Source organism: Mastigoproctus giganteus, chromosome 10, assembly GCF_048544385.1.
Source record: "Mastigoproctus giganteus isolate SK-2022 chromosome 10, ASM4854438v1, whole genome shotgun sequence".
NCBI lineage: Eukaryota > Metazoa > Arthropoda > Arachnida > Uropygi > Thelyphonidae > Mastigoproctus > Mastigoproctus giganteus.
Window position 1 is genome coordinate 153,227,989 of NC_143584.1, and position 25,741 is coordinate 153,253,729.

The window sequence follows — 25,741 nt, forward strand, 5'->3', positions numbered from 1 at the left end:
CTTAACAAGCATATAGTCTTTTTTTTTTTCTTTTTTTTTTTTCAGCACTTTCCAAAATCCTTTCAAAACTAGGAATGCAGTATGTAAAAATGAACACAAAATTGTTTCAAATCATTACACTGAGAGTAATGTCTCTTAAATGCAAAGCCCTCTCCTTGTAAGTAAAAAATGTTAATGTAATGATAGCATACAGAACAGTATGTTCAAAGTGCTCAAATTGACTTTGATACAAAGTATACATTAATAATTCATTCTATAGATGAATTGTTTCAAAGCCTATTGTTGAAGTTTTGTATATTGTTTTTGTGACTAAATTATTATGAATTTAACAAAGTCAACATTCCAGGTGATGTCTATCATATGCACTAAGTGATCACTGAAATATGACTACCCCATTCATAAAGGAAGAATTTATGCCAAATAATTCACAGCATTAAAAGCCGAACAGCTTTGTATACTTGAGCAGTGGTAATTTGCATCTGGTCGGCAAGTCAAAGTTATAAAGTAGCAGTTATGGGAAGTAGTAAAGATATCATGGAGTTTCAAGGGAGCATGATTGTGGGAGCTTGTGCGTCAGGTGCTGCCATATCAGAAATGGCATGTCTTGTCAGCTGCTCACAGAACCACTGTAGTTAAGGTGTACAAAGAATGGTCTCGAACAGGTCAAACCATCTCACGCTGACAGAAATGTCAGAAACAGAAACGGGACTTTCAAGACAATAATGTGGTGCGTTGTCAGACCCACACTGTGCACGTCATTCAAGGAACATAGTGAAGATATCACCAATCTTGACTTACCTCCAGATTTGCTTGAACTCAATCCAATTAAACACCTGTGGAATGTTTTGGGCAGGAAGTGAGGCATGTGGACATGCAACTGTCATCTATTCCAACACTGTGGAAAGCCTCGAAGGCAGCACAGCTGCAGATCCATACAAACATCTGCAGACATCTAGTGGATGTTAATGCCTAGGAAAATAATGACTTATCCATGTAAACAGTGGCCCAATATGATATTAGGTAGATGGTTATAATTCAATGATCACTGAGTGTATATCATAATGTATCTTTAATGACTGCCAAAGCAACCATTCATAAACAATATCTTTACCCTGGCTTTCTGCCATGATGCCATGACATTATGCACCTTTCATTTGAAACTCCTTTAGTATGGTATATTTAATAAAGTTTTTCTTTTCTTTCATCATATATATGTGTCCAAATTTACCAGTCTTTATTTGTCATTTAAAACAGTCTTCATTTGTTTTTAAAATGACATTTAGCATGTTCAAATATTAGACTGGGGTGGCCAAACTGGCTTAACGTAAGAGTTACATATGATATACTTCAGATGTTTGAGAGCCGCAAGACATGAACAAATATTACACACGTTTTTATTGTTACATGCACATTTTATTACAAAAATTTTATATAAATATTAAGAAATACATATACGTAATAATATTTATTCATGTATGTAGTTTTAGTAGTCATAATAATATTTATTCATCTATAAGCAGCACAAATGAGATTTTTAAAACCATTATTAGGCTTTACAAGACTAGACCACCAAAGAAATTTAGATATTTGTGAGAAATTAAAAGTAGATAACATAGTAAATGACAAAATGGTATCAGAAAAAATGGGTCAGCCACATAGAAACAATGAACCAAGCAGAATGGAAGCAACACTATTCCAAACTATGGTATAACCATAGTTTGGAATAGTGTTGCAAACTATGGTTATACCATAGTTTGGAATAGTGTTGCAAACTATGGTATACTATGGTATAACCCTGGCACTAGGGAATTGGAAGATGAATCTGTGGTAACTAAAGTTGAAGAAAATATAACAATGGAAGAACTAGAGTTAATATTACAAAAATCAAAAAAACGAAAAAGCCCAGGCATAGACAATTTGAATGTAGAACTATTTAAATATGGTGGCACCTTATTAAAAAAACACACTATTTAAATTATTTAACATCATATGGCATAAGCAACAGATTCAAATTGAGGAAAGACAGTTGTAGAATAGATGTGTGGAAATTTGTCTTTAGCCAGCAGGTGGTTGATTGGTGGGACAGACTTCTATCTTTTGTTGTGGAAGGTGATAGCCTAAATAAATTTAAGGCTGAGCTGGACAGGCATTTGAAACGAATGGAGGGGTGAAATGGGAGAGCTTTTTTATTTTCTGGCTGATGCTGCATAAGCTTGCTTTCTTGCATCATATGCCTTTACTAATGATAATGCTAATTGAGTGACATACATATGTTTGAATTTTAATATGATGTCAAACAATGAAATATATGGTAGGCAAAAAGCTTTTTAAATATCCCTCATATAATCTGATTACAATTAAGTTCTAGTATAGAAAATTTAGTATTAATATTAGTAATGGCCATGATGCAAGTTTATAAACCATCAGCCAAAAAAAAAAAAAAGAAAACACTCACTTCACCTATCCATACACTCTAAGAATTATTTGTCTAGTTCTTCCTTGAATTTATTCAAATCACCCACGTCCACAACAACAGATGAAAGTTTATTCTGACAATCAACAAGCTTCTGACGGAAGGCAAACTTCTGCATATCTATCCTTCAACCATCCTTCCTCAATTTGAATTTATGCCCTGTCATGTGCATAATTTGAGCAAGAGGAAGAATCCCATCAATACTCAGTTTCATAAAGCCATTCAAAGCCTTAAACACCTCAATCAGATCACCCCGCAGGTACCTAGTCTCCAGAAATGGAAATTTGCAGAAATGAAGCCTTTCTTGATAAGAGCACCCCCCCCCCCTTTGTTCCTCTCACCAATCTTGTTGCTCTCTTCTGTACTCATTCCAGAAGCTATATACATTCTTCATAAAATTAAGTATCCAGACCTGTATGGCCTTGTACAGAAGGAAAATTACCTCCTTATCCCTGCTAGTAATGTTTCTGCCTATCATTGACAAAACCCCATGAGCTATCCTGGCAATCTGTCTGTACTGCCAGGACTGCTCAGAGAATTTCATATCTGACTGCACAATTATCCTTAGGTCTTTTTTTATTTTCCACTTCCCTGAGTAAAGTACCACATAATTGGTATGTAAATCAGGGATTACTGCTGCCCACACGTAGTACCTTGCATTTGTCAATGTCAAATTTCAAATGCCATTTCTTGGCCCATCTCGCTAATTTATCTAGATCTTTTTTGTAGTAGCATACCATGATTATTAACCATCCTGCCAACTTTGATACCAGCTGCAAACTTAGACATCAGGCCTGATACCATCATCAATAAATACTGAAAACAATGGCTCCAGCACCAAGCACTTGGAGTCTCCAGTAATAACATTTATCCATGAAGAACAGTGCCTGTTGTTAAAAAACTCTTTTCCCACAGCAGTAACTTGCCCTTAATAAATAACACACTGCTCCAATTTGTACAGAAGCCTTTTATGTCCAAAAGTATCAAATTTTGATTTTCTGAAATCTGTATATGTATATAAACATTAAGTATAAAATATATGTATATAAACATTAAGTATAAAATATATGTATATAAACATTAAGTATAAAGTATATGTATATAAACATTAAAGCAAGAGACAGATTACTGAATGGGTGTGTTTTTTTTTTTATTTTTTTTATTTTTTTAGTAACATTTGCAACTATTAAATACAAAAATCGTGAAGAATCGTTCATGCTAAACCTCGAAGTGCTTTTACATATTACTCTCTACAAAATCAATAAAATTTCATTTCAAAAACTATTCTAGTAAAATGGTGTCTATATTTAGGATCTTGTTTATAGATCTTGTTGCAGTACATACTCAGAATTATTGTCATTAACCACTTGCCAACCCTTGTATCATCTACATACTAGACATTAAAGCCTGATATACCTTCATCAACATCATTAATAAATACCGAAAACAAGAATGGGCCCAGAAATGAACCCTGGGGAACTCCACTAATAATATTAGTTCCCAATGAGCAGTATCCACTGATAACCACTCTGTCTTCTCCCACTCAACCATCCCTTTATCCATAGCAGTAACTTGTCCATAATTGCTCCAGTTTGTACAGCAGCCTTTTAAGAACAGCAGCAACAAAAGCCTTCCTGGAACCCAAGTATATGATAATAAAGTTATTTTCTGCATCCATTTCCTTGGTCACTGCATCATAGTATCCAATCAGATTGGTCAGATAAGACAACCCCTCAACAAATCCATGCCATGATTTGCAGTATAATTGCATTCCTGTTTTAATTAAATTAATTAAATTCACTGTTTAAAGAAGTAATTGAATTAAATTAATTGAATTACTTCTTTAACCATTGCCATTATTTTCCTGGAAACGATGTTAAGCTAACAGGTCTGTAATTACTCATATCAACTTTTGATCCCCCTTTGTGAATTGGGGATATATTTGCATATTTCCAGTTCATAGGAACCTCTCCTGAATCCAAGGATGCTCTTATAATTATGGCTAAGGGTTTGCTTACCACTTGGCTACCTCCCTTAATATAATTGGATAGATTCCATCTACTCCAAACACCACTTTTTAAAACACATATTGTTATAAAAATTATTATTTGCAGTAATTATGTGTTTATTTACATGAAACTAATTCTCTATTGGATAACTAGAAGTGAAAAAAAGGGAAATTATCTAACTGAAACAGTTAGTTTATTACTTTTACTCCAAAAATGTGATATTCAACAAGAATAACTATCAAAACTACCACTAATTCTTTAAAAAATTAGTTGCATACATACGAAATAACCTGCAACCGTAGGTCTGGAATGCAAATATCATCACTGCCACAGTTCTTTTGAATATTTACCTAAAATAAAGGGTCAAATTAGGAATAAGTTTCAATTTTGTCCATCATACCAAAATGAGACATTTTAAAATGTCACAATGTTCAATTTAAAGATCATATATTAACATCAGAAACACTTTTCACTTCAAAGAGTGAAAAATGGCTTATCGCAAGTATCTGAACCCCTCTATGAAAGTTTTTCATACCTTAAGGTCTGAAAATCCTTTTCTAAAGAATTTTACATTCTGTAGGAATTAGATAGTAAGTATTTATAAACTGACACAGATAGCTTACCTGTCTAGAGATGTTATTGGGAATATGCTGATTCAGTACTGGCTTAAGAACAAAGCGATATGGCTCAAGGTCAATTAATTCATAATCAACGTTAATCACAATTGGTGCCAACTTGTCCCTTATACCATCCTAATAAAGAGATGATAGGAGAGGATTATTGAATTGCAATAAAGTACATAATTTTTTTTTTTTAATAAAAACCAAATTTTTAACTAATTGTTGTAATTTTAAATATACAGTAATTAAAAAGTCACAAGTTACATAAAACTGAAACTGCGCACAAGAGACAGAGAACATATACATTGATTTTCTGCTTATAAGAATCACTGGTTAGCTGACTGTCATTTTACTGGATCAAATCATGAAAACAAGTCTTCTGTCATTCATATGTTTTACGTTGTGTAAAATTCTTCTCTTATTAGAATCATTAAAGATGATAGAGAAATTAATAATCCCAGCATTTTTTTGCCACATTTGTTTTCTTTTCTAACTTTAGTGGAGGAAGTGATTCAAGTATACACATGCATAAGCTCACTATATGGGTATAATCAAAGCATTTGCTTCCATTGTCTCTACAAAGCATTGGCTCCTTTTTTTAAATGGATTATACTATACTATACTGTAAATGGGTTAATTCTAAATTGCCAAAAATAGCAACCTCTTTCTGAAAGAGTGTGCCTTAAATGACCTACCTACCTGCCATAATTTTTGACTAATCCTTTAATATTCATATGAGTGTTGCAAGTTGTGACACATAAAACAGTATTTGTTAAGTACAGGTTGACCGTCACTAATCCGGCCACCGGTAATTGGGACATAATTTCCCCAGACGTAATTTCAAATTTCATAGGTCAGCGCACCAACCTGCCCCTACTGTTTTGGTGGCGTTGGTTGCAGCATCAGCTGTTGGTGCGAAAACACTGGCAAGCCATTTCCACTTTTTTTTTTTGCATTTATTATTATAACCTGCTCACATTTAGCCCAAGCCATGGTTCCAATGTATAAAGGAAGTGCCTCTCGTGGTGGAAAGCACAAACACCATACATCGTCCATAACAGATAAAGGTGAACTTCTGAAAAAAACTAGACAGCGGTGTGTCTGTAAGAAGTTTAACTCTGCTTAATTATAAATTCCAGCAATTTCTCTCAATTCCTCTTATTTTAATAATTTTATTTCAGCCATTCCTTTTTAGATTTTTTTTTTTTTTTTTTTTTTAACAACGCACTTGTACAAACTTGCGGAAAAACACAACACAATATGAGGGATAATACAGCACCCTAATGAACTTGTTTTCACAAAATCTCTAACAATACTGACAAACTTATTGCGATGTCTGAGAGTTTATTTTATCATAATTAGTTTTATTGCAGTGCTTGCAATAAACTAATCACAAACGTCACACATACGTGATCAACACGGCTTCTCAAGAAATAAAGTAACCAACATATGTGGCCATGTTGGCCACATATATGCGACATTAAAAAATACTTTTTTTTTTATATATATTTTAAGTGAAAAAATAACAACACTGACATTACAATATTTATATTAGAATTACTAATCAAATTATTTGCTAAATATTTGGCCCCTGGGGAATTATTTTCTTAAACTAGCTTGGCAGTCAACGTGTTAAAGGTAGGAGGAGGTGGTTAGCTATTGAGTAAACTGTATGTGCTAAAATAACCACCGGTGATCTGGCAAACTCACTAATCCGGCACCCCACAAGTCCCAAAGCTTCCAGATTAGTGATGGTTGACCTGTATGTCCTCCGAGACAGCTTAGTTGGCACAACGCATCATCATATCGAAATGAGTTGCATATGATGATGTGTTGCATATGACAAAACATCATCATATGCAACTCATTTGGAGATGGGTAAGAGTTCCAAGTGATTAGTGAAGTTGGGAGAAAGATAGCAACAACAGATGAATTTGGTAGAATGGGGTAGAGAGATTTTAAGTCAGAGAAGATGGAAAAGAGGAGATTCCAAATTACTAAGTCTCTAAGGGAATATCAGAATGGACATATGTACAAGTACCACCTTCAACGTGAAATGACTCATACAGCGAATAATTTGAACTGAGATGAGCAGTGGTTGAATCAACCGATAACTGGGATTCTGTCAGAAAAAGTACATGGGGTTTGGCAGAATAAGCGGAAATGAGCATCACTGGGATTGGAACTGAAACCATGTATATTTGTGAAAGGAACGAGGAAGTGTTTGGGAGATTCAGATATTTTTGCAGTTAAGTTTGTTCTATTAGTTTGACAATTCACGATGTATTCAGTAGTAAGAAAAGGTGAGGAGAACATGCTGTATGAAGTAATTAAATTTTTGGATACGGCACACACATGGCATAATGTGGCCTTGACAATGCCCCCCCCCCCCATATGCACATTATTCAGACTCCCTCCAGTCACTATCTGGTAGAGTAGAGGCAGCAAGATTAACTTATTGGTAACTCTCCAGATCAGATAGCTGATCTGGAGGCCACCTAGAGAGTTACCAATAAGTTCAGCCTAGTAAATTATCTAGCAGTTAGCCTGCAAACACTGTTTAAGTGCCGTACCCTTGAAAGGTAAGGAAGATTGGATCTTGCCATGATGCCCATTATAACTTCAAAAAAGACATCAGTCATATTGCATCATAGAAATGAGGGTAGTTGCCAGAGCTTTGCTCTGGAGATTAAACATGGGTTTTACCACTTCAAGCCTGTAATAAGTAACATGGTGGCATATTTTTGAATATGGCATATGCACAGTGAGATTATTCCTAACTTCTTGACATAACGTGTCCTCAACAATGATCTTTCCATATACAGTACTCAGCTTCCCTCCAGTTTAATCTGTGTACTCCCATCCACCCAAAATACTGGATTTCCAACCCATTTAACACTGCCTCAATAGGGGCTTTATAGGTAGTAAAGTCTTTGATTATCTTGGGCACATATTTCTAGATGTAATCAAGGACCAACTCTACACAATAGTATTATTATTAACAAAAGATAGCATTATTATTAACCTCTGAAAACTATTAAATTATCATTCCAAGCTGTTGGTGCTGCATATTGTGCACCAATCAGTACAGGAAAAGTGGGTACCCAGCATGAATTTGCCTCCCATTACAGTAGTTCAGAGGCAATGATTACAGATACCATGGTGGGGAGATACCCATCATAATGGTGTGGATACATCCATTTCATTTCAAGAATTCACCTCTCAGCATGTTGTCCAAGCAACATCTGAAAACATATGACCTATCAGAGTATGTGTGTGGGTGCTATTAGATGAAACAAATTCTCCTGCATCACTAGGCAACTTATTAATAGACATTATTTATATGCCTTATAATATTCCTGAACATATAGCTCAAGCAGCAAATCCATCCCTAGTCAGGCTTTACAAGGTATCAACACTCTCTTATGGTTAAGAGAGTGTTAAGCACCTTCACTTAAGCATTCTTAGTCCAGTCTTTACTATGTCCTGCAAAAGAAACACCTTCTGAATCATCTTCCTGATCAAGGTTTCTAAAAAGTAACATAATCAAATTGCCTCTCCAACCAGACTCATTCAATTGCTCTGTATAACAATATTAAATTTAACACTGCAAGTTTGTTTTATATTCAACATTAAGCTTAGTTTACTGAATCCTACATAAACCACACACACACACACGCCTCTGTAACATTAAAAAAATATATTCAAAATGTAATAGTAATACTTTACCTTAATATAGAAGGCAGTGTTTGTGCAGTAATTTGAATCCTTTAGAAGTCTTATTGTTTTATTACTAAAGTGATGGCTCTCATCAGTTAAGAAAGAAGCTCTAGAACTCTGCTTCTCAGAATCCAATGTTATATTGTATCTAAAGTCTACAACAATAAGAAAAATAATGATTTTACATTACAAACATAATAGATTTGGTAAAAAATTAGTATTGAAAAACTTCTAATGTGCAAAAATGATTTCCACTTAAAATTCTTTAAGAAAAAAATATTAACTTAATAAAGATTACTTCTGTGATTATTTACTCTACCAAACTGAAGAGTATTCTTAAGCTGAAAGTGAATTTGCTAATTTGTCCAATTTTTAATAGTTACTCTCAGGCGTAACAGACTCATTGTAAACATCAAGTTTACAAGTATTTGCATAGTGCAGCAGACTGTCAAAATAACAGCACCCCAAATAGTGGGACATTCAAGCTAACAGCACATTGAGATCAGATGTTTGCATACAGTGCAGATGATATGCAGCACCAAAAAAAGAAAATGGCAAGTCACGTGATTACTGTATTTCTTTAAGTTCACCATTTTGAAAGTGAATTCTGTACTGATATCACAAATTATACTGATGTTTTACATTTATTTTATTTAACATTTTTTTAAAGTATTAAAGTTTTTAATTTATTTTAAATTAAAAACCCATCAACCCTAAAGTTAATAAACCTTATACAGAGAAGAAAAGCAGAAAAATATTAAAGCTTAGTGACAAATTTGATATAATAAGAAAAAATACAACGGGCGTAAGTAGGAGAGTATTAATGGCAGAATATAATATTGGGTCATCAACATGTTTATGTGTTTTTATGTGCAGTTAACAAAATTGCATTCTTAATTTCTCTATTTCTTATTTAGCCTCATTATTTCTGCATTAAATATATTAAAAATAAAACTTTCTAGTTAATAGAAAAATCAAAATAAAGGCATCTTGAATCCCCGAAGGTGCCATTATTCTGTAAGTCTACTGTAGTGAGAAACTGGTCTAGAATAATTGCTATGGATAATGGCTTCTAATGCAAGTTGTTTTTTTTTTTTTTTTTTTTCTTATTAAAGTGGACAATTTTTCAACTCTTAGCAAAGACAAGACCTTTATCAATCCTTATCTTTCTGTCTTTTAATGCTTTGGTTATAACAGGATAAATAAAACAGAGCTATAATGCCCAATGAGTTCTACATTTGTATTAATATATAGAAATAAATAGGAATTTACTTCTATGCTTTTTTGTAGAATGCTTCACTACAACACCCTCCTAAAATCAATCAGATGTAAAATTATTACTCAATGGTTTCCTTCCCTCTCAGACATATGAATGGTCTGATGTATCTGCGATCGGCAGTCAGTTTTTACTAACTGGCATAAACACATCAAACCACCACCAACATAACCTTGAGAGTTAGAAAACATCTTGTCTAATAATAAAATCATTAAAACCATTAAAATGATCGTGGCATATCAAAGTTAAAATCTTTAAAACTTCTCTTCCTTAGGATGAGAAGATGAGATTAATAAGTAAAATTTCAATGTTCTGATATGCAATTTTGAGAGCTTGAAGAAAAGAGTTGATACCCTTGAAAGAATTAAAATGAGTGCCCCATCAAGCACTCAGCTTCCCAACCAACACTTGTGCATCAGAGATCACAGCAAATCTCCAACAGCAAAAAGTGCTGGTCCTACAGGAAGTAGATATTGTTGATGACTATTGGCAGGGAAACAGGAATACTGTATTATGATTCTTGGATAGGTGGAATAGAACCAGGGTACATTTTCAAAGGGCAAAAATTATGACATTGTAGAACAGACAATTTGAGATTTGCTTAAAAGATATAGAGAAATGTTCAGAAAAAGTCATCAGTTAGGATTAAATTTAAAAGTATCTGAATTTTGTTCTTGAAAAAGAATTCATGGGAAAAAGTACAGTAAGTATAAACTAGAATGAATGATAAAAGGGAGTACATGATAAGAACCTAGTCAATGTTGGCCCAGAAGAGATTTTGCAAGGCTCATGGGGTAAAATTTCCTCAGTATGGTCTGTATACTAGCGGACAGGTTGGTGCCATGGCATCACGTTTGTACATAGTGAACTACCGAAGTAGATAAACTGGCAATGTTTTGATTATATCACATATTGTGAAAACCTTCATAACAAGTTGCCATGATTTGCACTACCTCGACTAAGTGATGCTTCACCAATGGAGAAGAATAATGTTACTCATTCTTGGTGGATACCACCATATCACTACCATGGGTGGTGATATCCGCTGTAACATTAGTCTTCTCCATTGGTGAAGCATTACTTATTAGAGGTAGTGCAATATCATGGCAACTTGTTGTGAAGGTTTTCACAATACGAGATATAATTAAAACGATGCCAATTTATCTACTACAGTAGTTCCTGTGTACAAACATGCAATGGCACTAACCTGTCTACTAGTGAAACTTCCATGTAGTTTGTGATTGATTTTAGCCCAAAAATTACGTTAGCATGGTCTGTACTTGTTACCAGGAGAGACTGTTTTTACACGGATGAGATATACTTAAATAGAAGGGGATGCAAGAATACTTGCTGATGCTGTTGAGGCAAAATTGATCCTCGCACTGCTTCTACTGAGACAAGCCTGGAATGTAAGGTGTGGAGTTTATATAGCTTGCTGTGGGTTCTCACTGGACAAAAAAATATAGGATGTGTTAGAGTTACTAAGAGAAAAAACAGACACATGCACATAGTAATAGTAGTAAGTAATAGTATTCACCATAGTGCAAGGAAATAACAACAATGAAAAAAAAACCAAGTAGATAAGAAAACAAATATATACTTCCTCCCTCCTCACACAAGTAAGTATCCAGTAGACCCTTGAACTTATTCAAACTGTCAGCCTCAACTCCCTGTGAGGACTAGTTCCAGCTATTAACAACTAACTGGCTAAAAGAAAACTTCCTACAATCTAATCTAAACCTCAACTCCCTATAATTTGAATTTGCAACCCCTAATTCTGGAATTCTTTATAACTCTGAGGATTACACCTTCATTCATTTTACCAGTCCCTCTCAGAGCCTTATAAACCTCAATCAGATCACCTCTGAGGTACCTAGTTGCCAAGCTCTGTAGCCCACATAATCGGAGTCTTTCCTCACACAGTGGTCCTTCAGCCGATCTCACCATTTGAGTTGCCCATTCTTTGGACCCTTTCAAGAAGCTCGATATGTTTTTTTCAGATGAGGTCTCCATACTTGAACACAGTATTCCAAATTTAGTCTTACAATTGCTTTATGCAGTGGAATTACGACTTCCCTATCTCTACCTCTACAGGATAGCATTAGATAAATCATAGATAGGACACCATGGGCTTTCCTGGCTGCCTATTTAAACTGTTCAGAAAACTTCATATTTGCCCATAATGTAACTCCCAGATCCCTTTCCTCTACACTGTTTTTAATTCAACCCCACAAAGTGTATAATTTATTTTGGGGTTGCTATTCCCCAGGAGTAAGACCTTGCATTTACCTGCATTAAAACATAGCTTTGTTATTTGTTAGTTATTTGGTTTTTAGGAGCATTAGCAACTAAGGCAATACTGCTCCTGGATATGCAGTGGTCATTCCCTGACCTTTCCGCATCCTCCATATTTGTTGGTGATGGGCTCGAACCCCGGTCTAATCAAGAAGCGTGTGCTACGCACTGCTGCTCCTTCCCACCTGGCTACGAAGGCACCATTAAAACATAGCAACCACTTCTCTGACCATCTTTGAAGTCTGTTCAAATTATCCTGAAGGAGTGCTGCTTGACACTGATCATTACGAACTCTGCCAATCTTTACATCATCAGCAAATTTTGACATCACGCCTCCTATTCCTTCGTCAAAGTTATTTATGAAAACGCGAAACAACAGTAGTCCAAGAACCAATCCCTGAGGAACCCCACTCCTGACACTATACCAATATGAAGAATATCCATTAATCACAACCTTCTGCCCTGCAGCCATCCATCTTAGAATCCTACCAATAATTCCAACCTGTTCAAGCTTATACAATAAACTCTCAGGAGAGACTGAATAATATACTTTGCTAAATTCCAAATAAACTATGTTGAAATTGTACCCTAAATCCAGCTCATGAGTAACTGTGTCAAAATAGTCTACTATGTTAGTTAAACATGATTTTCCCTTAACAAAGCCATGTCGCGTGTTCTTCAAAATGCCATATCTATCTAAATGTTCCTGGATTGCATTCTTAATCATTGCCTCTAAGATTTTTCTTACCACTGTACAAAAAGGTAAAGGTAAAGTGCAGCCATTATCAACCCACTGCAGGATGGAAGCCTCCTCAACAATTCATGCTGAGGGAAATGGACCATAACCTGCCACGCTGGTCCAGTGCGGGTTGGCAGGTCGACTGTATTCCGCAGTCAGGGGCTTGAACCCCAGTCTACTTAAAGAGCGTGTGCTACTGCACACCTGCTCCTGACCACTTGGCAAGTCCATTGTTGAGATGATCATTTATTTTACAAATGAATCTGAATGCAATTATTGAGTATCCAGAGCTGAAATTACAGTGGGGCAAGCAGAGCCCCATTCCCAGCATTTTAATGGCGCAATCGATCGGTTATGTATTTTAAAATTGCTTCATTTTTGATTTAATTACAGTTGGACTTCTGTTTCACCAACTTCTTTATAGCGAATTTTTTTGATTCCCCTTGGTAATTACATTTAAAATAGTTTCTGTTGAACGAAGAAAATTTCCATGTAATGAATGGATTAGGAGAGACAACTTTGTATGTATTGTTCTCACCTCTGGCCTTAAGGTAATTAGCAAGTGTGAATTAAGGGTGAAAGGGATTGCCTTTTCACAATGTTAGTGGTGTCCGTAAAACCTATGCAGTCACATACCGAGAAGTCACGCTAGTCAGTATGCTTTCCATAGCCAGTCAGAGGTTAAGAAGATTCTCGACACGGATTATAGCCTCTGGTTAACCTGTGTTGTGGTTCCCCTTTACTCCGACAAACGGGCATATGTTTTTCGGAGAAGTGATCCATTCCTTCCAGTAAATTTCTCCATGTTTACATGGTCACAGTAGCTGAATATCTGTGTGATTCTGACATTTTGCACTACATTCAAAGAACTAGTGAGAGTAGCAATATAGAGGAGGGGGATTGAGGCAACTAAGATATTATGCTGTATAAACTTTACGAAGATGACTTGTTGGCAGATTTTGAAACTTTGTTGAGCCTTTCACTGTGTAGAAATTATTCTAAAATATAATGGCATACAGGCAATAATAATAATAAAAAAAAAACTGCATCACCAATCACCAAAAAACTAGCGCGAATTAAGGATGATTGCTAAAGAACTTGATGTGGAAACTATAAGGATCGGTCATGTGTTCGGGCCACGATGAACAGCTTTTAGCTTGCAGACAGCAGTTGTGGGTTGGAGGAATTATCCCACTTTGTGCAAACATTTTGAAACAGAAGTTAAATATTCTGGATTATTAAATCGACTTTTAAATTTGGAATTTCTTAATCATTTAGCACTAATGATCGACATCCTGCAGGAGCTCTCTTAGCTTTCAGAAGCTTTACAGAATCACAATGGTAAAAGCATATAAATTAATAATTCAAACCATCAATGCTATTGCTAATTTGAAAAATTCTAAAGGAAATTATGAAGCTAAGATTGAGAGCATGTTGAAGTGGAAAGAATTTGAAGGAATCAAATTCAAAAGTAGAAAAATTACCTAGTGACAAATTATTAATTGCATTGTTTTATCCTTAAAGGATAAGTTATTAATGTAACAGGGTGATTTTAAATTAAATAAAGAAAATAACGATATCACTGAAAGAAATTTTAAACATATGCTACTGGAAATCGTGGAATGTGAAAGAACTTTCATCTCGGTGGCAAGACGGTCAAAACCGAATAAGAAATTTAAGTTTTCTGATAAAAAAAATATTAAAAAATACTGAAGTCAGATTAATCAGTCTGTATTTAACAACAAACTCTTACAACTCTTTATGCATTTACTATGTATTTATGTATTTTTTATGTATCTATGTATTTTATGTATGGTTTACTCTTACAACCTTTTATGTATTGGCAATACACTAGCACTTCTCCAATCCAAAGAATCTCCTGAGTCAAAAGATGCCCTCATAATTAACTTCAATGGTTCAATACACTCCCTGGTTCCCTTTCGCTCAAAACTATAGGGTATATGCCATCAGCTCTGGGAGCCTTACCTGCCTTTATGCACAAAAGTTTTTATAGTAACAATCATCTGTAATTATGACATCACTAATTTCATATGCTCAGCCTCTTCTCAGCATGAAGGGTCTTTTGTCAGTAAAAACCGAATGCAAAGTACCTATTCAATTTGGGTTATTTAAGACTTTCCCTCACCCAGTGCACAAGGGTCCAATCTGATTAGCTTTTGTCTTCTTTGTACTCACATACATGAAAAATTCCTTGTCCCCATTATTTGCTCTCTCAGCCAATTCTTTCTCATATGCAGCCTTGGCCTCCCTGAACTTATTTGTGGTATTATTACAGATCAACTTGTACCTGTTGTAGGTTTCAGCACTTTTCATTGCTCTCTAACGGTCTCATGCTATCTTTTTCTGCTCTATTTGACCAGCCAGCTCCGCAGTCATCCATTTCAGCATCCTTCTTCTGCAATATTTTCTTATAGGTTTGAATTATCTTGAAGAGTGCCACGTTGCCAAGTAGTATTAAAGGCTTTATCAATATTGAGATTAACCATGACCAGGTGTTGTCTCCTTATATAAGCATTGTAGATGCTTACTTCTGCTTTTATCATCACATCTAATGGGGACTGATTCTTCTGAAACCCATACCGATTATTGTTTAGCAAGTTTTTAGTTTCCGGGAACCACATCTGCTGACTGTGAACCATTTTTTTTTTTTCAAGACTTTGCCTAAACAGCTAGTCTGTGAAATCAGTCTATAATTATGTGGAATGACACACTCCTTTCCTGGATTTGGGAAGGCTAGGACAATTGAGTGATGCGAGGAGCTTGGGTAAGTATTTTCTATAAATATTCTGGACCAGCAACACTACTGGATGTTTTATTGATAGATTCTAAAAGTTCTGTTGATATGAATGGCTGATTGTAAGGGTGTGATACCACATTAGAAAGATTGATTTTATGCTGTTCTGCAGATGCCTTAATTTATTGAAAGAATGGGTTGTAAGAGGATACTGCCAATATACTAGCAAATGATTCAGCTAAGGCATTTGCCTTTTCTACCAGTGAGGACAGCTCCAACCCTTTTCAGTACAGTATTGAGACTGGGGACTGCACATATTTGCCATTCAGTGTTTGAATTTTCCTCCAGGTGAGTCAACTGTCTGTGTCCTTGTTAACAGTTAAAGAATAACTAATCCATGCATATTTCTTTGCTTTTCTTCTTATTCAGTGGAATTTAGCAATGAGTTTTTTAAAGTTAGATCTAGTTGTAGGGAATTTTCAAAACAAATTCCAAGCTCTATTTTTTCCTGTTAAGTAGTAGTAGTAGTAGTACTAGTAGCAGTGGCATGTGATGCAAGAAAGCAAGTGTATGAGCTTATGCAGCATAAGCCAAAAAAAAAAAAAAAAAATACCACCATTCCCTCCAAATGCCTGTCCAGTTCCTCCTTAAATTTATTCAACCTATCAACTTAAACACGACAGATGGAAGTTTGTTCCAGCAATTAACCACCCGCTGGCTAAAGGCAATTTCCGCACATCTATTCAACATCGGTCTTTTCTTAATTTGAATTTATGCCCCCTTAGGTTCGTAATCTGAACAAGTGGAAGGATCCCATCAGAATTCAGCGTGCTCAACCCATTCAAGGCCTTATATACCTCAATCAGATCACCACGCAGGTGCCTAGTCTCTAGCCACTGCAATTTGCAGAACTTAAGCCTCTCTTGGTAAGAGGATTCCTTCATTCCCCTCACCAATCTTGTTGCCCTTCTCTGTACACGCTCAAGTAAATCTACATCCTTCCTAAAATGAGGCCTCCAGACCTGTACGCAGTATTCAAGGCGTGGCCTGACCATTGCCTTATACAGAGGGATAATCACCTCCTTTTCCCTGCTAGCAAAATTCCTATATATCATTGACAAAACCCCATGATCTGCCCTGGCAGCCTGTCTGCATTGCTCAGAAAACTTCATATCTGACTGCACAATTACTCCAAGATCTTTTTCATTTTCTACCACCTTAAGTGTAGTACCACACAGTTGGTACGTTTCTCTGGGGTTACTTCTACCCATATGCAGTACTTTGCATTTGTCAAGGTTAAACTTCAGTTGCCACTTCTTAGCCCATCTGCCCAAATTATCTAGATCCTGTAGCAGCAGCAGCACACTGCCATTACTGTCATTAACAACCCTGCCAACCTTTGTATCATCTGCAGACTTCGACACTAAGCCTGATATACCTTCATCAATATCATTGATAAATATACAGAACAACAGTGGACCTAACACCGAACCCTGTGGGGACTCCACTAATAACATTAGTCCAAGAAGAGCAGTACCCATTTATTACCACCCTCTGTCTTCTCCCACTTAACCATCCTTTTATCCATTGTAGCAACTTGCCCTTAATACCATTCTGCTCCAATTTGTACAATAGTCTTCCATGCGCAAGAGTGTCAAAAGCTTTCCTGAAATCCAAATATATGATATCAAAATTATTTTTTGCATCCAGTTCCTTTGTAACCACATCATAATATCCTATCAAATTTGTCAGACAAGACTTTCCCTTAACAAACCCATGCTGTATCTGAATTATTGCTGCAGTCTTGTCTAGATGATCCTGCAATGCATTTTTAACCAGTGACTCCATTATTTTACCCGGAACAGAAGTTAAACTAACTGGTCTGTAATTACTCGTGTCACCCTTCGATCCCCCTTTGTGAATTAGGGATACATTTGCACATCTCCAGTCCGTGGGAAACTCCCCTGAGTCCAAGGACGCTCTCATAATTATGGCTAAGGGTTTGCTTAGTTGCTTTGCCGCCTCCTTTAATATAACTGGATAGATCCCATCCACCCGAAGTGCTTTTCTTATGTTTAACTTCAATAATTTCTCCTCCACTTTGCTTTAAAATGTGTATACATTCCTGATTACACCAGTATTTTCTGTGTTTACGCTTTACTGCCAAAGATTTTGGTATTGTGGAGGTAGCAGCTTGGATTACCGAACATATAACCAAGCAGATTTTACAAGCAGCTTGTAAAATCTGGTCATTTTTATGTTTGGTAACATTATCTATGGACTGGAATATATCATCAATCTGAACATGGGAAGAATATTTAGTCCAGCATTCCCAACAAAATTAATTTAAGCCAGAAGAGACAGGGAAGCAAGTTTACCTGTGTCTGGAGTTTGCAAAGAATCATTAATTTATTGCTGTTTATTGAGTTATCCAAAACAATATGCTCTGTATTAGCATACATGGTAGGAGAATAGCTTGCAAGGTCTATTACAGTTATTGATCCTGAAGAAAAATGGATATAGGTAAGCTCACCAATGTTCATAACAGGACAAGTTAAGCATTAAGCAGGGATTCTATTAGTTTACATCTCCTGTCGATTGTTGGAGAATCCCACAGCAGATGAGGAGCAATGAAATCTCCGAGTAATCAGAATGGAGATGGTAGCTGATCTATTAGATGTTCTAGGTCATCTGAGGAGAAAGTGAAAACAGGAGGAAGGTATAGGGAAGCTATTGTAAGAGTAATACCAATTTCAATGCGTATTGCCACTGCTACTTCTAAAGAAGTCTGAAGAAGAAAAACTTGTTTGGATGGAATGCTGTTTCTAACAAGAACTGCCACCCTGCAATGGTCTGGTGAGTCAATACTCCTATCTCAAGGACTAATAGATTAACAGTAGCCACTGGCAGAGGTGGAAGTGATTCTTGCACTGCTTCTATTGAAATGAGCAGAAGCCTGAAAAACAAGATGCAGGATATTTCAGAGACTGCTGGGAGTCATTGTGGTACAAGTAAACACATGGGTTGTGTTAGGGTAGCTAAGAATAAAAACAGGTGCATGTATACCTGCATGTACACCAATGCTAGGAGTTTGGTAAATAAATTTGATGAATTTGAGGTATTGCTCAAAACATCAAAGGCAGATATTGTTGGGATATCAGAGACGTGGTGTCACACAGATATAAGTAATGCGGAACTGGAATTTGGGGAATACAATGTGTATAGAAAGGATAGACAGGACAGGAGGGGAGGAGGGGTTATGCTATTAGTTAAGAAACACATAAAGTCCAAGGAAGTGAAGCCAGTCGACATCGATGGACAGGGCAGTGTCGAGTCAGTTTGGTGTGACATAGGGAAATCAAAATTGAGAGTAGGAGTGTGCTATAGGCCTAATGACTCTGATGAGTATAATAAGATATTGTACAGGGAAATAGAGTGGGCCAGTAAATCAGAGAGTCTTATAATGGGGGATTTTAATTTCCCAGATATTGACTGGAATTTGTGGGTTGGTCACTTGCACACTAGCAAGGCTTTTGTGGATTTATTGGATGATTGTTTTCTACATCAGCATGTTCGTGAGGCAACAAGAAGGAGCAATACTCTTGATCTGATTATCAGTAGTGATTCTTCATGTATTAAGAATCTGCAGATAAATGAACCACTAGGTGGCAGTGATCACAGTGTGTTGAAGTGGGATTTACTCAAGGAGGTAACTACCATCAGAGGTAAAGGGAAGGGTTTTTGTTTTCGTAAAGGCGACTATGATGGTCTGAGACAGTATTTAAATTCTATACAGTGGGACCAACTGATGATGTTACCAACAGCAAACTCAAAATGGGAAGCATTCAAGGAACTAATTTTGGAGGCTACCAGGCTTTACATACCAACTAAGAAATATTGTTCAAGGTTTAGGCCTAAATGGTTGTCAGATGAACTAATGAGACATGTGGCAGAGAAGAAAAATGCATGGGATACATACAAATTAATGGGTGACATGGAAGCATATGATAGATATAAGTTGGTCTGTAACCAAGTCACAAAGGAGATTAGGCAGGCAAAGGCAGACTACGAAAAATCCTTGGCAAAGGATGCAAAGAAAAACAGAAAAGAGTTCTTTACATATTTAAACTCAAGAAGGAAAGGGATGAATCAGATTGGTCCACTGGATATTGATGGTTCAACAGTTGAGGATCCTGCTCAGGTGGCTAACAATCTAAACGAGTATTTTGCATCTACATTCATGCATGAAGAGTTACTCAGGAAGGAGAATGATGTAGGTAAAGTAAACATTGGCAGTGAGCTGGATGATTTTGTAATAACTGAGAGGAAAGTGGAGGAGAGATTGTTGAGGATAAACATAAAAAAGGCACCTGGGGTGGATGGGATCTATCCAGTTATATTAAAGGAGGCAGCAAAGGAAGTAAGCAAACCCCTAGCCATAATTATGAGAGCTTCTTTGGACTCAGGGGAGGTACCCATAGACTGGAGATGTGCAAATGTAACCCCAATTCACAAAGGAGGATCAAAGGCTGACACAAGTAATTATAGACCTGTTAGTTTAACTTCTGTTCCAGGTAAATTAATGGAGGCACTGGTTAAAGAAGCACTGCAGGATCATCTAGACAAGAATTCAGTTATAGCTCAGACGCAGCATGGTTTTGTTAAGGGCAGGTCTTGCCTTACCAATTTGATTGGATACTGTGATGTAGTCACAAAAGAACTGGATACAGGGAATAACTTTGATATTATATATTTGGATCTTAGAAAGGCTTTTGATACTGTTGCATATGGAAGACTGCTGCACAAATTGGAGCAGTGTGGCATTGGAGGCAAATTGCTGCTATGGATAAAGGGGTGGTTGAGGGGGAGAAGACAGAGAGTGGTAATCAATGGACACTGCTCAACGTGGACTAATGTTATTAGTGGAGTTCCTCAGGGTTCAGTGTTGGGTCCGTTGTTGTTTTCGGTGTTTATGAATGTTATTGATGATGGGATATCAAGTTTAATGTCCAAGTTTGCAGATGATACAAAGGTTGGCAGGGTTGTTAAGGACACTACTGACGCTATGCTGCTGCAACAGGATCTGGAAAGGTTGAACAGATGGGCTGAGAGGTGGCAAATGAAGTTTAACATTGACAAATGTAAAGTACTACATATGGGAAACAGTAACCCCAGAGCAACGTATAAACTCTGCGGTACTACACTGACAGTGGTGGAGAATGAAAAGGACCTGGGGATAATTGTGCAGGCAGATATGAAGTTCTCTGAGCAGCGCAGACAAGCTGCAAGAGTAGCTCATGGTGTCTTGTCAATGATATACAGGAATTTTTCTAGCAGGGATAAGGAGGTGATTATTCCCTTGTATAAGGCAATGGTTAGGCCACATCTTGAGTACTATATACAGGTCTGGAGGCCTCATTTCAAGAAGGATGTAGAGCTGCTGGAACGGGTGCAGAGAAGGGCAACAAGATTAGTGAATGGAACAAAGGGTTGCTCTTATGAAGAAAGGCTTAATTTTTGCAAATTACAGAGTCTGGAGACTAGGCACCGGCGAGGTGATCTGATAGAGGTGTATAAGGCTTTGAATGGTTTGAGCATGCTCAATGCCAATGGGATTCTTCATCTTGCTCAGAATAATCACCTCAGAGGGCATAAATTCAAATTGAGGAAGGACGGATGTTGGATAGATGTGCGGAAATTTGCCTTTGGCCAGCAGGTGGTTGGTTGGTGGAACCGACTTCCATCACTTGTTGTTGAAGTTGATAGCCTAAACAAATTTAAGGCTCAACTGGACAGGTATTTCGAACGAACGGAGGGGTGAAATGGGAGTGGTGTGTGTTTTTTTTTTTTTTTTTTTTTTTTTTTTGGCTGATGCTGAATAAGCTTGCTTTCTTGCATCATATGCCTCTACTAATGCTAATGCTACTGCTAATCTCATTTAAAGTTGGTATAATTTTTAAAGGTAGGATACATTTGTGGATTTAAGTAAGTTCCTTGTAAGGATATGCCTATTAATTCATGTTAATCAATAATATTGTGTAAATCTTCCTTTGTGATACAAAAACCTCTATAATTTCATTGAAGAATTCTTTCCATAAAGTGGATTTATGGGTTATTTTTGATTCTGACTGCTTTTTAGTTGTAAGTTGCTTGTACAGTAATACCCCGACTTACGCTACCCCGACTTACGCGAACTCGGAGTTACGCGGTTCTTGATTTTTTCATTTGGCAACGCTGCCGCCCACTATCTTCAAGGTCGTTTTTCGTATGTTATCGATATACGGTGCGACGGCGGAGAATGAGAGCGAAAGATGACCAAAATTCAACTTTGCTGCTTTTATGTTTTTTATATCAGTGAAGGGGAAACACATTTCACCATAATAACGTAAAAACCAACACAATTCCAGCAATCGGTATAATCGCAAATGCAATTAGATCGAGTTTACTACCAGTTTATAACAGATTTCACTAGCAGAAACGCAACTGGATTTTTATTGTTTTATGGTAGTAACCCCTAGAAATGTGAGGTGTTAATAGTGTATGTCTGCCTTTATGGTGTTGTTTATTCAGTTGCTACATGCGCGCAGCTTTGTTTATGCGTATCAAGCGTGCCTCCTCGTTTTGTAATTGTGCTTTATTCCCTAAAAATGAGTAAAATACTTAATTAAAAGTGTGAAAAGGAAGCGTCCTGGTGAAGACACTGCAGATTCAGAGAGAAAAAGAAAAGCAATTATCGATAAACAGAGGCGGACTGGATCAAAAATTCTTACCGGGGAAAATTTATAGTGGCCTCATACTATGGTTTATGGCCAAAATCACACTGGCCCACCGGGGTTTCCCCGGTAAGGCTTATGGCCAGTCCGCCTCTGTCGATAGAGAAAAAATATGAAATTGTGAAACGCTTTGAGCGAAATGAAAGACCATGTGATATTGCACGTGCTACAGGCCTAAACGAAGCAACGGCGAAAAGCACATGACAATTGCAAACTTGACGGGTTGAAAATTGAAAAGGGCTCAATTGTAAAGGGCTTAAAAATTTTAGAAAACATAGACTCCAACGAAGAACGCGTTATAGCTACAAAGCAAGGAATAAAAAAATTATTAGCTTGCTACGAAGAAATTCTGCGTGAAAAAAAGAACGCGCTGTGTCGTCAGACGAATTTTTTAGATTTTATGAAGCCATCGACATCGAAATAACTTTTTAACGTAAGTCATTTGTTTTTTAATACATATTTTGTATTAATATGTATAAAGAACTGCCATTTTATTAATATTTTTCTTCTAAACTAGTGTTTTTGTTAGTCCTTGGTCCCAATTAAGCAAAATTTATATGTATTTATATGCAAAGTTGTACCCCGACTTACGCGAATTCGACTTACGCGATTTTCGTCGGACCCACCTATCGCGTAACTTCGGGGTATTACTGTATTGATCTATTTATATTTTGTCTTTCTTAAGAAAATAGAGATGTGTTATGTCCATCTCATCGGTTGTGTGGAATTCTAAAATTCCATCATCTGGATCATCCTGTTCTATTATATCTGACATCCATTGGCTACAGTTTGGTCATTTCTGCCACTTTTGGTTTTGCTGTTGGAGGTACATTAGTTTTAATAGTAATTGGGGTATTACTGGCTTGTTCAGCTGTTTGTTGCAAAGGACATTGTTTGGAAGTAGAGCAAGGAATGTGACCAATTAGTGATAAAAATATTTGTGGGAACTGATACATCTATCTGAACACCTACTGATTGAAAATGTTGAGCAGTAGTGGCATACATTTGCTCTGACTCTTCTCAAGTTTCTCTTCTTGCCTCTGAACAGGTAACATTGTTCTCCACTTTATATATTCTGATTTTTTTTCCCTTGCTTCCATAGTTCACATATCTGGAGAATGCCAGGTGGTCATCCTTACAGTTTGGGCAATAAGGAGTGCTAGCAGTGCAATTAGATTGGTTGTCCTTGGTTTTTTTTTTTGGTTTTTTTTATGAAAACCCCAACACGAGAGGTATTAGAACCTATAGGACTTAGTACCATGCTTGAGTTGGAGGATGAGAAGAGGAAAAAAGATATTTGTTGACATTAGACTTGAACTTCTGTAAACTGTAATTTTCAGAAAAGACAGAAGAAGAAAGGTTGTTCCAGAAAACGGCAGTTAAATGAATAAACGAGGAAGATGAAAAGTTGGTTCCGTGAGTTTGAAGTTGGACAGTAAATGGCTGTTGGCTGGTGGTGGCACATGTTCGGACTGTTTTGAAAGAGAAAGCAGGAATTATAGAAGCCAATTCATGGAAGTATCTGTAGAAAAGGCATGCGGCAGAAATAGTACATCTATGAGACAGAGAGTGGAGAGACTCTGTTAGTGAAGAGTCATTAATTAACCTAACTACCCTCCTCTGAATGGAATCTAAAAGCCTGAGAGAGGTTTTGGGGGCACCACCCCAGATGTGGGAACAATATTTCATGGTAGGGCGGATTTGCGATTTATACAGATTGAACGGCTGTTCTCTTTTGTTTTTCTCTTTTGCCAAGAGCGAAAGAGAAAACCAAGTTTTTTAGATGCAGAGGAAGCGATATTTGTAATGTGCTTGTGTCAAGAGAGATTAGAAGTCAGGGTAATCCCCAAAAGAGATATATCAACTTGCCTAGAAATCGGAGTGTCACCAAAGATAAGCATAGGAGCAGAAGAATCGTTTTTGTGAGTTATAAGACAAGATTGAGTTTTAGAAGGATAGAAATCAACCAAGTTGTCTTTTCTCTACTGAAGAATTACCTGGAGATAGGCATTTAAGGAATTGGTAGTGGATATTCGAGAAGCTGAAGCTGATTGAGCAGGGCAAGGTTTCTCAAAATGGAAAGTGGAATGCAATGTGCTATCGTCGGCAAAACTATGGATAGAATTTCCAGTCAATGAAAGTCATTAATATACAAGAGGAAAAAGAGTGGAAGAAAGAACTGAACCTTGGGGGACGCCAGCATTAGTGGAAAAGTTAGAAGAGAGACACCCATCTACCATCACCCTCAGTGAGCGATCAAAGAGAAAACTGGATAACAAAATTACAAAAAATAGTTGGCAAACCATAAGATGGTTTGCCAACTATTTTTTGTAATTAGTCAAAGGAGCACAAATCATCCAGACTTCGCCAGACGGTCTGTGCTCCTTTGATCCGCAATCAGGACATATTGCCTCCCCTCGACATGCAGTTTTGACTTGGTCACATTCTTGGAACTTGAGGAACCTGATGGGATTAGAAATGTAATATCAGATGTGGCAGTGGAAACAGCCTGCTTTGACATATGTTGGTAAGTTAGGAGAGCTAAAAATGAGGATTATACTCCTTGTTGGAACAAGACTGCCCTCTTTTGGAGTTATGATTCTCCTTGCTTGGATGACTCTGTTCATGTAGTTCTTGGACAATTTCCTCCTCTGATACAGTTAATAAGTCCCATTCTCTTATTACTTCCTTTGAGAAGTTCATAGTGGCATGGGGTGAGTAACTGTTATTGTATGTCTACCAATGTTTGTCAGATTTAATAGCTTGGCAGAATGATGGGATTGAGTAGTCTCTATCAGAAGATCCCCATACGGACGCACCTTACTTTTCTTCATGAACAAAACTTCACTAGGAGTTGTAGTTGTATATCTTGATTTAAGTGTAATGCTAATATTTAGCAACAAAAATAAGAAGAAATATATACATATTTTTTTTGAAAAGGTTATCTAATACAGTGGATTCCGGTTATTTGGGCCACCAGTTAATCGGTGCAGCCGTTTATTTGGGGCAAATCTTAAAAAACAGAAACCAATCGAGAAAATAGGCAGGGTTTACTTCGCTTAATTGGGACAGCATGCTGTT

General features: G+C 36.7%; 1 protein-coding gene across 1 annotated transcript in view; it reads right to left on the reverse strand.

Moving 5' to 3' along the window:
• LOC150079392 (integrin alpha-PS2-like) overlaps positions 1-25,741 on the reverse strand; it is a 514,720-nt gene that overhangs the window by 95,569 nt on the left and 393,410 nt on the right. The window contains exons 17-19 of the mRNA XM_090382299.1: positions 8,832-8,977; positions 5,106-5,234; positions 4,765-4,832 (exon numbers count right to left, since the gene is read on the reverse strand). Of these exons, the coding sequence (XP_090238425.1) occupies positions 4,765-4,832; positions 5,106-5,234; positions 8,832-8,977 (343 nt within the window). The remainder of the gene's footprint in view (positions 1-4,764; positions 4,833-5,105; positions 5,235-8,831; positions 8,978-25,741) is intronic.